Genomic DNA, 14,093 nt, shown 5'->3' on the forward strand with positions numbered 1-14,093 from the left:
TATCACTTACTGTAGAACCACCCCAATGTTGTCACCGACCACATCAGCTGCTAGCGAAACGCCTGAGGCCTTGCTTTGAGATTTAAGTCAAGTCCAAGTGATGAGTCTTTATTTCTATTTACTTTTGAAACATGAATACTTGACCACATCACATCATTATGTTCCTTTATAAATGAATAGGAGGGCAGAATGAGATGCAGGTCAATAAATTACAAGACACCATGTTACCTTTCTAATATTGTTCAATTATCTTAAGCGTTTAGTTTTCGTTGATTTCTTTTGAGTACTTGTTTTTATTTTTCAAAAAGCCAGTTAAAAGTGCTCCTGATTTTCTTTAGATTTATTTTTTTCACACAACGACTACCCACCAGTGACCACAATCTCTAATTTTTTCCTTCCGTCCACATTCCTGCCTTCCTCCTCTTGTTGGGTTCTTGAAAACGGTTGACTTCCCATTCCCACACACCAGGGCTACAAACAACATCCATTCAAACACTCTTAGGAATCTTACGGACGGACAAGATCTGTGTTGTCACACACATCTAATGGCTGTATCTCTACAAAGATACTAAATCAAGAGATACTAAATCCAGAGAATATCTTTTTTTGACTAAACTCATGTTTAAAGAACGTAGTGTATTTTTTCAATGATAAGTCTATTAACCTGCATAACCCCCACATTGTCTTCCTGGAATGAATGCGGTTATGAAACATTACCTCTGATTTAAGTATTTATTAAAAATGGGAAGATAGTTCCGGCCATTGCTGGAGTCCGTCTGTTCCTGAGGGCGAACTAATGTTGAGGAATTACAGATAATGACTGCGACACTGACTAGCAAAGCCAAGGCTACATCAACTTCATTCATTTTCCATGTTTCATGTGCAAATCCTTTTCTATATTGATTCAACCAATCTGTCAAAATTAAGGATGTCACTAAATATACACGTTACAAAATTATGTGTGATTGACTACTTTTAAAAGAGTATTCCTCTGTATTGGTAGGAGGAAGTTAGTATTAACCAATCGTGTGGGTTCTCGGTGTTCAGTCTATTTGCACTAGTTCAGCCAACCAATGGGATTGTTGATTATGGAGTTGTTTTTGTTATTTTAGAAGATGCATATTTCTGATTATTGTTCAAGCATTTGTCATACACAAGTTGATTCTACTGTATTATGTATATAATATACAAATATTAGATGAGGTGTGAATAGATTTGATCCAGCAAGTGTGTTCTCCAACCAATGTGATGGACTTGATATGCTTCTTCTTTTTTTACTAAAAACAAATTTGCTACAAAACCATTGGCCCATTTTGTCCTTCTCAGTTGTCATCATTCACATTTATAGCATTTAACCGACAGTTGAATGTCTGGCTCTTATCTCATGCAACATGATTGTCACCATCATTTCAAGGCCTGCTCGCTGATTGGACGATAACTGCAGATGAGAAGTTCTTACTCAGACATTTCTTTTGTCTGTTCGTCCAATGATTGTTGGAGAAAGTTTAAATATGTGTTAGGTTGTGTTGATAATTTTACAGCTGAAGCAATTGCTCTTTTTTTAATTTTGTAGAGGATTTTAATGCAAAAGCACACAGGCTCACACTTTTTCCTATGGCAGCACTAATAATGGCTACACAAAATGAATACCACATGGGAATAATGGGCAATAACTACTCCAAAAGAATACCGCATCAGGAAAATACACTGTGTATTGTATTTAAAATCTGTATGACAATGTAGGGCTACGGCACAATTTTAATTTGTGGCAGTAAGTATTTAACTCCCTATGTAGATCATCAATATTGTTGTTTGGGGAATCTTTCGTGAAACATTTTATAGTCGTGTAACAACATTTAAAATAGCTTGGGTCTGTCTATAGGGGGCAGCACTGCACTTCAGGAGCAAAGAGGAACGTTGGAATCTTTCACCTTTGTTTAATGTTTTGGTGCTGCCAAGACGGAAAAGTGTACTCCGAGATCTCAGTCATAACGAAGTCACTTGTTCCCACCAAGGCCCTCGCGGCAAAGGAAAAAGCCTGTAGGCTTACCTTTTATTCACAGCCAAAAATAACTGAACTTTAAGTCACTTCAAGGGGCTTGGGATAAAAACGTCCTCTAAGCCACTAATTTGGAATAAATATAAAAGCATGACAAAATATAACCTTTCACGTGTCGAGCTTCAGAACATAGAAGGAAATCCAGCAGAATACCTGCCTCATTAATTTTTCATTTGAGTTAAAGTCCTTCTCTTCCTGGCCTACATGCATGCATGACCATCTAGCAAGGTGACTTAATGCAAATATGGAACTTTCTAGCAAACGCTACATAACATATCAGAGCAATGTAAATGCACCAACCGACCTTTAAATTGTGAAATGTGAGGTACATTAAAAAAAAAAAAAAAGGAATACTCTTTTACAAAAAAAAGTATTAGTTATTTTTTTGGAACTCGCGGGCCACTCACAATTAATTATTATTAATTAATTATGAATTACTTTTTTGCGAAAAGTGCTGGTGCGCGCGTGAAGTCCGGATACAGATCCACTCTCAATGCTGAACACCTCAGCTGTGCTGTGCATTGCCACATCAGGAGTTACACCTGACTACTGAGTACACTGAGTAGTTTGTTATATGTGTGGGTTGTGATGCCTACCTTACATTATCAAAGGTGGATGCAGTTCAATACACCTGTTCAAGTCCAGAGCACTTGGTATAGATAGAGACAGATGGTTATTTGTAAACCAAACTGTACAATCTATTTCTTTTGTAAACATGGTGAATTCAATGATTTTATTCACATTCATTTGGAGTGACTTTTAATTAAAAATGCTAAATTAGAGTTACAGAAATATGTTTTCTACAATGCAATCTATATTATGCAAATATATATCTAAGATATGAAGTACAATGTCTTTCTTATTGCAAGGTATTCACTTCACTGAGCAGACTCAGTGATGTTCGATGACAGCTAGGGCTCTCTCTCTCTCTCTCTCTCTCTCTCTCTCTCTCTCTCTCTCTCTCTCTCTCTCTCTCTCTCTCCCTCTCTCAGGCTCTATAGACCCTCTGTCGTCTGTCGTCACCTGCCTGAGACTCTTGCCCACATGCCAGTCTGCATCACATCCTACCTTTGTGTGTGTGTGGCAGGGGGCTGATTAGCTGTGCCACGAGGCAGTCTGATGCCAAGGTGTAAAAACGTTGTCTTCTATGTGCTTCTCTCCGTTGTATTGTTTTATTTTTATTTTATTTTTATTTATTTTTTCCTCCTTAGGAACTTTCATATTTATACTTTTTCTTTCACAGACAGACAATCCCTTATTGAACCAAGATGACGTTACAATGCCAAATGCTTACTATCATCTGCTAGTGCTACACAGGTTAACGTGTGAATACATTTTTGGGGAAATCCCCTAAAAAGCATATCACAAAATGTTATGTTCATTGTGCTGTCATGGTTAATGGGGAAGGGGACCAGGGAGATATTTTGGGATATATTCAAAGAATCACTCTAGAGCTGTACTGGCATCACAGGAGGACAGCTTGAGAGGTGTGAGAAGTCACTACTCTCTGATGTGACGTTGCTCTCGGCCTGTGAAAAGCAAATATGTCTGCTTTGCTCTGCCATCTTCACCTGCAGACCTGCAGACAAGTCAATCTTGAGAGACAACTCAAAAGAGAGAGCGAGAGACGGACGGAGAAGGGCCAGCTAGAACACCATATCCCAGCCACACCGCGCAGGTAGGAAAAGCTGAAAAGTGGGTTGTTTATTCAATATTTGTATCAATATTCATAATATTATACAAATTTACTATCATATCAAATTATATATATACATTATTAGAAACATTCCTGTTCTCTAGTTGATTAGTATGACTTAAGATGTTTTTCAAAACCGTTAACCGTTTAGATAAAACATGTGTAGGCCTACGACTACAGAAACATACGTGATAAATGTCTTCCCCAGAGTATGTGTAAACGGAAAAAGCTGTGAGCAAATTACAAAAGGCTCTTAAACTGTCTCACCATTGTATGGCTGTTGCTGTTGTTGTTGTTGTTGTTGTTTATGTTCCTTAAAAAGGATCAACAAACAACGGCACACTGGATTTATCAGAAGCTTGTGTCTTCATGTGCTCTTTGTTTCAGTGTTTGTGTTTTTCGACACCATGCGCTCACACCATTTGACTTCATTGATCTTTTTCCTTCTGTGCGTATGCATGGCCATCGCAGGTGAGTGGCCTACACTTATCACAATAGCACAATGGGAGTAAGCCTACATCGATAGTTCAATCAGGGAGAGACCAGCGGAGATACGGCAGCAATTGGCGATCAGACACCTTCAAGTGAACCTTAATGGGTGATGGATCCATGAAGGCAGCTGGGAGACTAGAATTCCCCTGATGGAGGCTAGAAGCTGGTCGTGGGGGTGTTATGATGGAACTCCTTGGCCCTGTAGGAAGCCATCTCTTGTGGGTCGAGGTGAAGCGAGGTGGGTGGGTCGAGGAGACTAGCACGAGTGAGAGATGCACTCCTGTTTAGTGACGGAGGTCCTGATTGGTTGAGAGACGAAGGGGGAGGGGTCGGCAAGGGGCCGGCAAGGGGCCGGCAAGACGAGTGGAAATTAAGAATCCAGATATGGATCAATAAGAAATAGAGGTTGTGTGGTCTTCCTGATTGAACGTTTTGCTTTAATCGATCAGCAGCACATCAATTCTACAACGGCCGCCGATTGGTGCAGGTAAACAGAATACAAATGTTTGGCATTGAGTGAGTGTGAAACCATCTGTCGTCCACATGCAGAGGAGCCAGACGAAGGCCAGGTGCGTTCCGCCATGCCCTACTGGAACCTGTGGTCCTCAGACTTCTTCGGCTGGGTGGAGGAGCTCCGTGCTCAGGGCGCCTACGACCAGATTAACGACCTGGCCAGAACCTTCTGGTCCCACTTCTCCACGGCCGACCAGCTGGGCTACGGCAGACCTGGCGCCGACCCTCAGCCTGAAGAATGATCCGGAACTTCTGAAGTGGCCCATTCCCCGCTGTTTTGAGATTGTACATCCCTGGAATATTGATATCTTCAGTTACTGAGGACTGAACGAATGTAATGCATCAAAATATAAACATGTCCACTGATCAAGAAAGATTGAAAAAAGATTGTTTAGTTGCTCCCGGGAAATAAATCATGTTATATGAATAACAAAAGTCTACCTTATCTGAGCTCTTTCGGTAATGGTATAAGAGAAACTATCGTGAGCACATTTAAACTCATGGTGTATTTTCCTCACCCTTCTGCTCATGAGCTAAAAAGCCTTTTATTAAAGGAGTAGTTCGGAATTTTGGACATCGGACCTCATTTCCAAGTGAGCCAGTGTGTTATTTATCATTGGAGACCGTTTTCAACACTTTTCATTCAGTCCTTCTAGTTTCAGAAATCGCTGGCGCTAGGCTAGCACAAGTCGAGGGGAACTGATAGCCTGCCAATAAAAAGTAAAGAGTTTTACCCACTCCACATTACACCCGAGGCAAACCAATTATAACGCCAGACTATTTATGTAAATGTCTGTGTTGATAGTATAATGTTAGAGATAAAACTACCCTTGCATCGCATTGCATTTAGTTTATAATCCCTGTAGTCGGAAGAGGGCTACGGCAGCGGCGGACTGATATTACCTGGAGTGTGCTTTTCTGTTTACGGTCTACTGTAGTGAATTGGTTGCTACACCGGAGCAAAGTGAAATTCCGCCGCTGCTGAGAAAGTAGTTCCTCAAAATGTAATGTGATCATTGCGATACAAGGATAGTTTTATTTCTAACATTATTCTATTAACACAGACATTAACATCGATAGTCGGGCATTATAATTGGTTTGCCTCGGGTGCACTGTGGAGTGGGTAAAACTGTTTTTATTGGCAGGCTAGCAGTTCCCCTTGACTTGCGCTAGCCTAGCACCTGCGATTTCTGCAACTAGAAGGACTGAATGAAATGTGTTGAAAATGGTCTCCAATGATAAATAACACACTGGCTCACTTGGAAATGAGGTCCGATGTCCAAAATTCCGAACAACCCCTTTAAGGTGTACTTCCTTAACTTAAAGCAAATTGAATGGAGAATAATTGGTCATGTGGGTTCAGACAGGAAACGGATACCCTCATCCATCTCATGCCATTATTGGCTCAACAGTTGACAGTATAGTTGGTTTTGTTTATCCATCCCAACTGTCCTTTACTCTGCTCCTTAGTGAAGCAGGTTGACGCAAGCAGAGTATCCTAACTCCAGAGCCTTAATGCAGAACCACTCTGACTTTGTACCCAGATTCTCTTGGCTCATTATTCCCACCTGTGTACATTCGGCGGGGTCAAGAGCAACTGAACAAACAAACCTCCATTGAAAGGGGCTTTGTCATTCCATTCATGTATAAGGAAGTCTGACGCACAGCCCTGATGCTGGTTACATCATGTTGTGTATGTGAAGGAATTATAGTGGATTCAGACACTTCTGAAAAACAACTGATGAAGAATCAGAGCTCGTCAAGGCCTTTTCTTTATTTGTATTTGTATTTTTCTATTTCACCTCTCAACCATCCACTATTGCGACTGGTTCTCTTACTTCCATGGAGCTTACCGATAACTGTCGTTTTGGGACAACTCTCCCTACGCAACGTCAAATGAGTGACACAGTGACTGACATCACGGCCAAAGACTCTTGAGAGCGAAATGAGGGTGAAAGTTCATGCTAGTGATGGATGTATGGTCAATATCTATCTATCTAGCTGTCTGTCTATCTATCTATCTATCTATATACTTCTGTCTATTCCCAACTGTTGTATATTGAGCGTATACACACAGCTATGACGCCCGTTCAGTTTACAGAGTTCAGTATCACTCCGCGCCTAACTTGAACTGTTGTTTATTTATATATAAAGGCAATATCATAGTTCACTGAAGCCTAAAAACATGTTGATTGCAGGAGAGGGTGGAAATGTTGTAAAGCAATAGGCACACGAGTGAACACGACAGTAGGCTAAATTGCCGGCGAACCAAGCTACCGTCTCTAGTCTTCTCTCTGAAGGACGCTAGTGTGTTGCATAGCAACCGCCGTACACTTTGCAGGCAGCCAGGAGGGACAATTTTTTTGTATTCGTTAAAAAAAAAATGCTTTTCCAACTTTCTCGCTTTTTCAAAATTAAGGGTGTCTATGACTTTCATTTCGCCATACTTAAGTAACCGTTTTATCACAGTTAACTTAACTGTGGTATAATGAGAACATACCACAGCCTGTCGTGATCTATTGCTTAAATATATCGCTGTCTTTCTATATATATCTATCTATCTATCTTTATACCTATATTGTATCTCTCTATATGCAGTATATATCTAGCTATCTCTCAGGCTACTCACGTCTGCTTGTTGGGAGCTTTGGAGGGATTCAAGGCTGTATCTGATCCGTTTCACAAAAAAAAAAAAATCTTATTGTAGGGTCAAGGAGTTTGGTTGTGCGTGTGTGTGTGTGTGTGTGCAGGTGTGCAGGTGTGTAGTAACCGTGTGTAATAATAGCTTATGCAGCGGATCGGAAGTTAAGATGGGCTTTGTGTTTTTACAATAAATGTGGAAGAGAAGAAGACTCAAAGATTCCCCAGCAGGACAGCTCCTATGGGAGGACACACACACACACACACACCACATTTAGGAGACATCCAACAGGGAGCCAATCTCAAAGTGAAACCCAGTGGAAGCCCCCATTAGAGAACATCTCACATTTCATCTGAGATGTTTCGCCGTCCCTGCTCAACGACTGGCCGCAGTTTATTACATATGTTCAACTCAACAACACCCCCCCCGGGGTGAGTCCTGAGGCCCATGCGATGCATGTGAAGCCCATGCGTGAGAAGGAAAAGGCTCCCTTTTCTCCTCTCAGCCCTGCTTCTTCTGCCGGCTCCGTGGGAGACGGAAAACTACCAGAGGCAGGACGCCAGCTGTAGACACTAGTCGTGTTTCTGCACGGGGAGGAAGACAACTTTCCACAGCCATAGGCCAGTTTCCTCTTGCAACCCCCCCCCCCCCCTAATTCCCTACCCCCAAAAACGGAGCCTCCACCCCCGCACCACCAGGTCCTGTAACACGGTGCTACACTGGTGCATTCACAGAGGTCCAGGGAGAGGGGAGAGCGGGTTCATCATGGCTGCTCTGAGGTTTCACCTGGCCAGCGTTATGGCGCTCGCTGTATTGACGACACTGCTGACCCTCAGAGGTGAGCCACAACAACCCTTTTGTGCACGTCGTTCTGTCGTTTCTGGGCTTTCTATCTGTTTCCCATCTGCTGCTGTGCTGCACTCGACATGTCCCGTGTGCTGTGGTGAGACACTAGATCATTTTCTAGAGGTGCATCATGGTGAAATGATTGGGAATAGCGAGCATGAAATATAATATTTGAGCAGACACACGCAAAGCGAGCTGTGCGGATTCTATGATTTCTATCTCGCACATGCACAAACATGCACACACACACACACACCACAAGCATGCACGTGAGCATGCACAGGCACGCACACGCACACACACACACACACACACACACACACACACACATGGAAGGATTAGTTTCGGTGATGTGGAAAAATGAGAAAACGGTTGAGTCTGCTGGCGAGAGCTCTGTGTCAGCAAGTGACGAAGCGATAAAGTGGATGTTTAGCTCTTCCATTGTATCCTCTCTGCCACTGAATCAGCGCCCGGCCCAGAGGTCAGTCTCTTTTTAATAATCCATCATGGGAGGGGATTCAATAGCACCAGGCGGACAGAAGCATTGGGGGTAGAGTAACAGAGTAACATGGAAGGTCTTTCTCTGTGGACGGCATAACATTAGTGTTTGCTTTTTAACGCTGTATAGGCCTGTAGAATGCGTTCACAAGAGGAGACCGCCTGATGTACTCCCCCTCCATTTGCAGTTCAGGGGAACTGATGTGCCTTCTAGATCCAAACATATGCAAACAATTTCCTGTCTGTACTTTGAGGAAATTGAGTACAACAAGAGTTGTACCCACAGAGTACAACAAGAGTTGTACTCTGTGGGTTCTCACTGTCGCCTCAGGCTACATATGGGTTCTGTTCTGGTGTGTGTTGTTTTAATGGATACACAGCATGCTGTCTTCCTACCCATCTCCACAGGCTAAGCATTGTCCTTCACTGAATTATCTTACATACTTTTTTTGTATACTTTATACTTTTTAAAGCAACTGCAGTAAAACTAAAGATAAACTAAACTAAAATACTCTTCTAACACCATTTAGTGTCTTCACCTTAAATGAAAACACCAATGATACCTGTAGACATGCTGTAGCATTCCTTTTTCTCATTAAACACGTTTGTCATTCCTTATTATCGGCATTGGCTCAATGCCACAACATATCTGGTGTGCTCCTTTACTTTATATTGACTCAACTTGTCCCATAATTCTAGCAACCTTGAATAAATAGTTCCAGCATCTGTAATTGTTGAGCAATTGTAAATGTGTGATTTGCTCACTTGATTCCCAAACTGTGCAGCTGTCAGCGGTGCTCCCTCCAAGTCGGCTGTCGCCATCAGTCCTTCCAAGGCACAAGAGTTCCTGGCTAAGCTAAACCGGCCCAAACGAAACGTCTGGGATCGCAACCGAGCGGACGTACAGCAGTGGATTCAGCAGTTCATGTACATGGGTTTCGATGAGCAGGTAGGCGAACAGCAGTGCATATGTGGGTGTATAGATTCTGATAAATGTATGACTTAATATTCGATGTCATGTTACTTTGGGTTGTTTGATCATCAAAACAGAGTTCACCCCATGTGATGGACTGATGTTTCATGAAGAAGAAAATGTGCGGGGCATTGCGCAAATCGTATTCAGACAAGCCAAGAGCATACTGAGGGAAGTCGGTGACCCTCATGGTCAGGCCCAGTACTTGTGACTCATAAAGCCGCGTCGGCGTGTCCAGTTCTATCATGCTGCCACTGCTGATATTGATTGATTAAACTTTTAAATCACCGTGGCCTTGGAGGCATGTTATCGAGTTTGTTTTACCACATGTCTTACCACACTGTCTAATGCATGAGACCATGTGCGTGTTTCTTTGTGGTTGTGTTTGCAGAGGCTGGAGACCGACTTGGCGTACTGGTTGGACCAATCACGAGCGACGGATCAGGGTCGTCAGCACCATTACGATGAGAACTCCCCGCATGCCAACGGGGACCCGGGCAATTATAGACACGGCGCCAATGTAAACTACGACTACTACTAACACACACACACACACACACACACACACACACACACACACACACACACACACACGTAAACTACGACTACTACTCACACACACACACACACACGTAAACTACGACTACCACACACACACACACACACACACACACACACACACACACACACACACACACACACACACACACACACACACACACACACACACACACACACACACACACACACACACACACACACACACACACACACACACACTAGGATGCGGCGTCATAATTAGTGGCAGTTCCCTCCTTCTTAACGTGTAGTCTTCTTCAAAACATTAACCTTTACGTATTATCTCATTTTATTGTGTAGGCTACATTCGGTTTAATTGATTATTCAACTAAACATATCGCCTGATCTTATACAAATGTTATGTCAGTGCTGGTTTAATGCCTACGTAAATAAAACATTCTCAATCACCAGCGTGGATTAATTGGCCTCCAACACACTAGGCACATGCATATCGTTATGAGGAACTAATTTCCCAGCTTTTTTTTCAGATTACATATGCATCGTCAATTAATTTGTAATATCACAGTAGCAACGATAGTGAAAATGTTATCAGTCCCATCACAATATTTTTTCATAACGGCAATAACAGGCCAAATGTTAGTCCTAGACATGAGTCACACTACGCATTGTTAATTGAATGTCAGATAGCAACAACCTCACAATGATTAAAAAAAAAAAGGCGAAACAAATATTGAAAATGTTTATTAAAATAGCATCTCCACCTGAAAGGATAGTACACGATTCACATATCCACAGAGCTTTCACAAAGTAGAAGACGGAAGATTTGAAGCAGAAGATCAGAAACAGTCCAGTCCCTTTGCAGTGTTCCGTAGCAGAAGTGAGACGTAATCAGCGCAGTACAGCAAGCTTTACGATGTCCACAGCGAGAGGAACAGATGGGGCCGTCCCTATTGAAGGACAGCAGACCAGTAAATCCACGGGGTGATTCATTGAAGCCACTATCAGCCAGTCCATCCCGAGGGGGGGGGGGGGGGGGGGAGACATTTAAATAAAAACAAAAACACAAACACCCTGCAAGCGTAAACACTACTCCACTTCTCGCACTTTAGCAAAAGCTTATTTTAAATAGCAATCAAAAAACGCCATCCAAAAAACATAAATTCAAAAACAGAAAAGAATGGCTAAATTTTGAAAGAATGGCTAGTCCTCATCTTCGACGTCCTCCTTTTTGCTCGTAGCCCCTGTAGTCGTGTCCAACCTGCCCCAGATCATCCCTGGGGGGCGGGGGGGGGGGCGGGGGGGGGGGGCGGGGGGGGGGGGGGGTGCAGCAAAGGCCATGATGGAACACTGTCTATTTTCAAGTCTATTTTCCCCTCTTGTTTTTCCCAAGAATGAAGAAGAGTTCCTCACCCGTGCACGCACACACACTCAAAACCCCATCTTTATTCATTCACACAATTCTGGAGCGCACAACACAAAGTCATGTCCACGGAGAAGTCTCCGGAAAAAAAGGTCCTACAAGAGAGATTTTTCGGTGTGCCCAGCGGCGGTCGCTTCAGGCTGGAGGACCTCAGTTATGTCGGGGCCGTCCCTTCTTCATCCGTGCCGCCTTGGGCTTGGGGATGTACTGGTTGTTGGCCTGGTGCTCCAGCTCCCTGCTGAAGTACTGGATGGTTTTATTCAGTCCCTCCTCCAACGGTACCTGAGCACACAAACAGAACACTCCCTTCATTTTTATTGCGAGGACCTATGAATACTGATCGGCCGATATTTGCATTTTTTACGTTGGTTTTTTCCCCGGCATGATTTACAAACAGACAGACAGTTCAATGAATATTCCTTTTTAAATTGAGACTTGTAGCATTTGTTATCATCATTGTGTCATTTTTATGATGAAAATTGAGGGAGCAAAACCAGTATCGGCTCCAAAAATTGGCTCAAAATTTTTCAGTATAATGGGTGGCAGTGTGTGGCGTTGGGGTTTTGACCAGAGCTGGTGGTTTCATAGAGACGCTTGTTGAAATTTGTGATATAAGTCCTTGGCTCCTCTGGTGTGAGATTCTAGGACGTAGGGTATATAGTTACCTAGTACCTAGTTACAACTCTAGCCAACTTTGTGATGCTTTCTTTCAAGCTGATACAAGTTGTTTGAGTAGGAGCGTTATGATGAGGGATGTTGTATGAGGTATTTTACGCCAGTTTTTTCTGAAACTAAGCAATGATTTTAGTAATCAACGACACAATTGGAAAGATTACCATGCTTAAGATCATAGAAGAAATACTTTAAAAACAAGATTTTGGGTTCTCTGCCACCTAAAGTCATGAGGTCAATCCCTTTAGCTTGAAGTGGGAAGGGGCTCACATACCACTGGCTCCCAGCCCAGCATCATCTTTGCTTTGCGGATGTCCGGCCGGCGTCTCTGTGGGTCATCCTGGGCCTCAGGGAGGAACTGGATCTGACTGTGGCTCACTGTGGACAAACGTGTTCATGTCAGCATTGGGAATACACACGTTAAGTTAATGCAACATTGAGTTCTACAAAGTAGACATCGATGCTTTGTCCATGAGCAAAACAATAAGAGTGACACCAAAGCCTTATGACGGACCAGAACCAACTCCTCTGCCTCCAACCCCAGGAATCTATTCTCCATGTTCTCTTCCCTCCTCACCCTCCCCTTCCTTCCTCCCTCACAGCTGACGACTTTGTTACCTACTTTACCCCTGCCGCCATCCTCCCTCCCCCTATCCACAGCTGTTTTTGCCCACAATTCCTCTCTCCTCGTGAGATGTCTACAGAATAGTAAATCCAACCACATCACCACCTGCCCCCTTGACCTGATCCCCTACTCACTGCTCCAGGCTTTCTCGAGCAACATCCTGCCATTCCTCACCAACTCCTCCTTCACTTCAGGCCTTATTCCAGCGTCCTCCGAGACCACTAGAATCAAGCCTTAAGCCTTAAGAAACTGACCCTTGGCACCACTGACATCCAGAACTACAGACTGATGTCTCCTCTTTCATTCCTTTCTAAAACACTGGAACGTGCCATCTCTAAACATCTGTCCTCTTATCTCTCACAAAACAACCTGATTAACCCCCATCAGTCAGGCTTCAATAAGGCACACTCCACTGAGACTGCCCTCAACGGTTCAACCTGTTTGACACTGTGACCCACCAGATCCTCCTCGTAGGCCTGGGCGATATGGCTGAAAGACATATCACGATATAATTTGATCATATTGATCGATATCGATAACTATTGATTGCAATGACCTAAAAAGACTAGGAATTACCATGGATTTAATGCTGGTTTCTGTGTAACACGCAATATGATCTTCCAATGTTCTTCATTGATAAATACTCCAATGTCGATACAACAATGAAAAACACTCAAATATTGTAAATAAGTATGGAACCGTGTTTGTGTAACAAACCCAGCTGCTAGATTCAGTGGTCCAGTCTCTTATCGATATATATATTGAACATGTTTTATATTGATATTGATCAAAAGTCTATCACGATACAATAATTTATTGTTTTATTGCCCAGGCCTGGCTCCTTGTCACTCTCGCTGGCTCCTTACTGGGACCCCTTCCGCTCTCCCTATATACCAGATCCATGGCCTCTGTAATCACATCACAAGGCTTCTCCTATCACTGCTACACTGACGACACTCGGCTATTCTTCTCCTTCCCCTCCTCTGACAGCACCCTGATTGCAACACGCATCTCTGAATGTCTGGGAGACGTCAGCACTTGGACGACTGCCCATCACCTGAAGCTTAACCTCAATAACAGAGTGCCTGGGAAAGATTGCCGTCACATGGCCTTATTGT

General features: G+C 43.1%; 1 protein-coding gene and 1 pseudogene across 2 annotated transcripts; both read left to right on the forward strand.

The window, feature by feature from the left end:
• The first annotated feature begins 4,124 nt into the window (after positions 1–4,124).
• Positions 4,125–5,002, forward strand: LOC311372656 (otospiralin-like; annotated as a pseudogene). Its single transcript has 2 exons — positions 4,125–4,226; positions 4,797–5,002. The product of its transcript is annotated as an otospiralin-like (transcript).
• A 3,108-nt stretch (positions 5,003–8,110) lies between these two features.
• Positions 8,111–10,701, forward strand: LOC311372657 (augurin-A-like). The gene is made up of 3 exons (XM_084489625.1): positions 8,111–8,239; positions 9,531–9,694; positions 10,110–10,701. The coding sequence occupies exons 1-3, from the start codon at positions 8,167–8,169 to the stop codon at positions 10,257–10,259; spliced, it is 387 nt and encodes a 128-aa protein (XP_084345751.1). The 5' UTR covers positions 8,111–8,166; the 3' UTR covers positions 10,260–10,701.
• Positions 10,702–14,093: the final 3,392 nt, after the last annotated feature.

Source organism: Micromesistius poutassou (genome assembly GCF_964030765.1).
Source record: "Micromesistius poutassou genome assembly, contig: SCAFFOLD_5629, whole genome shotgun sequence".
Taxonomy (NCBI): Eukaryota; Metazoa; Chordata; class Actinopteri; order Gadiformes; family Gadidae; genus Micromesistius; species Micromesistius poutassou.

What these genes read in the sequence shown, in the direction of transcription:
- LOC311372657 (XM_084489625.1), top strand. Translation starts at nt 8,167, where the DNA reads ATGGCTGCTCTGAGGTTTCACCTGGCCAGCGTTATGGCGCTCGCTGTA. An exon ending in GACACTGCTGACCCTCAGAG is followed by an intron (nt 8,240 to 9,530) that starts GTGAGCCACAAC and finishes CAAACTGTGCAG; the next exon opens with CTGTCAGCGGTGCTCCCTCC. An exon ending in ACATGGGTTTCGATGAGCAG is followed by an intron (nt 9,695 to 10,109) that starts GTAGGCGAACAG and finishes TTGTGTTTGCAG; the next exon opens with AGGCTGGAGACCGACTTGGC.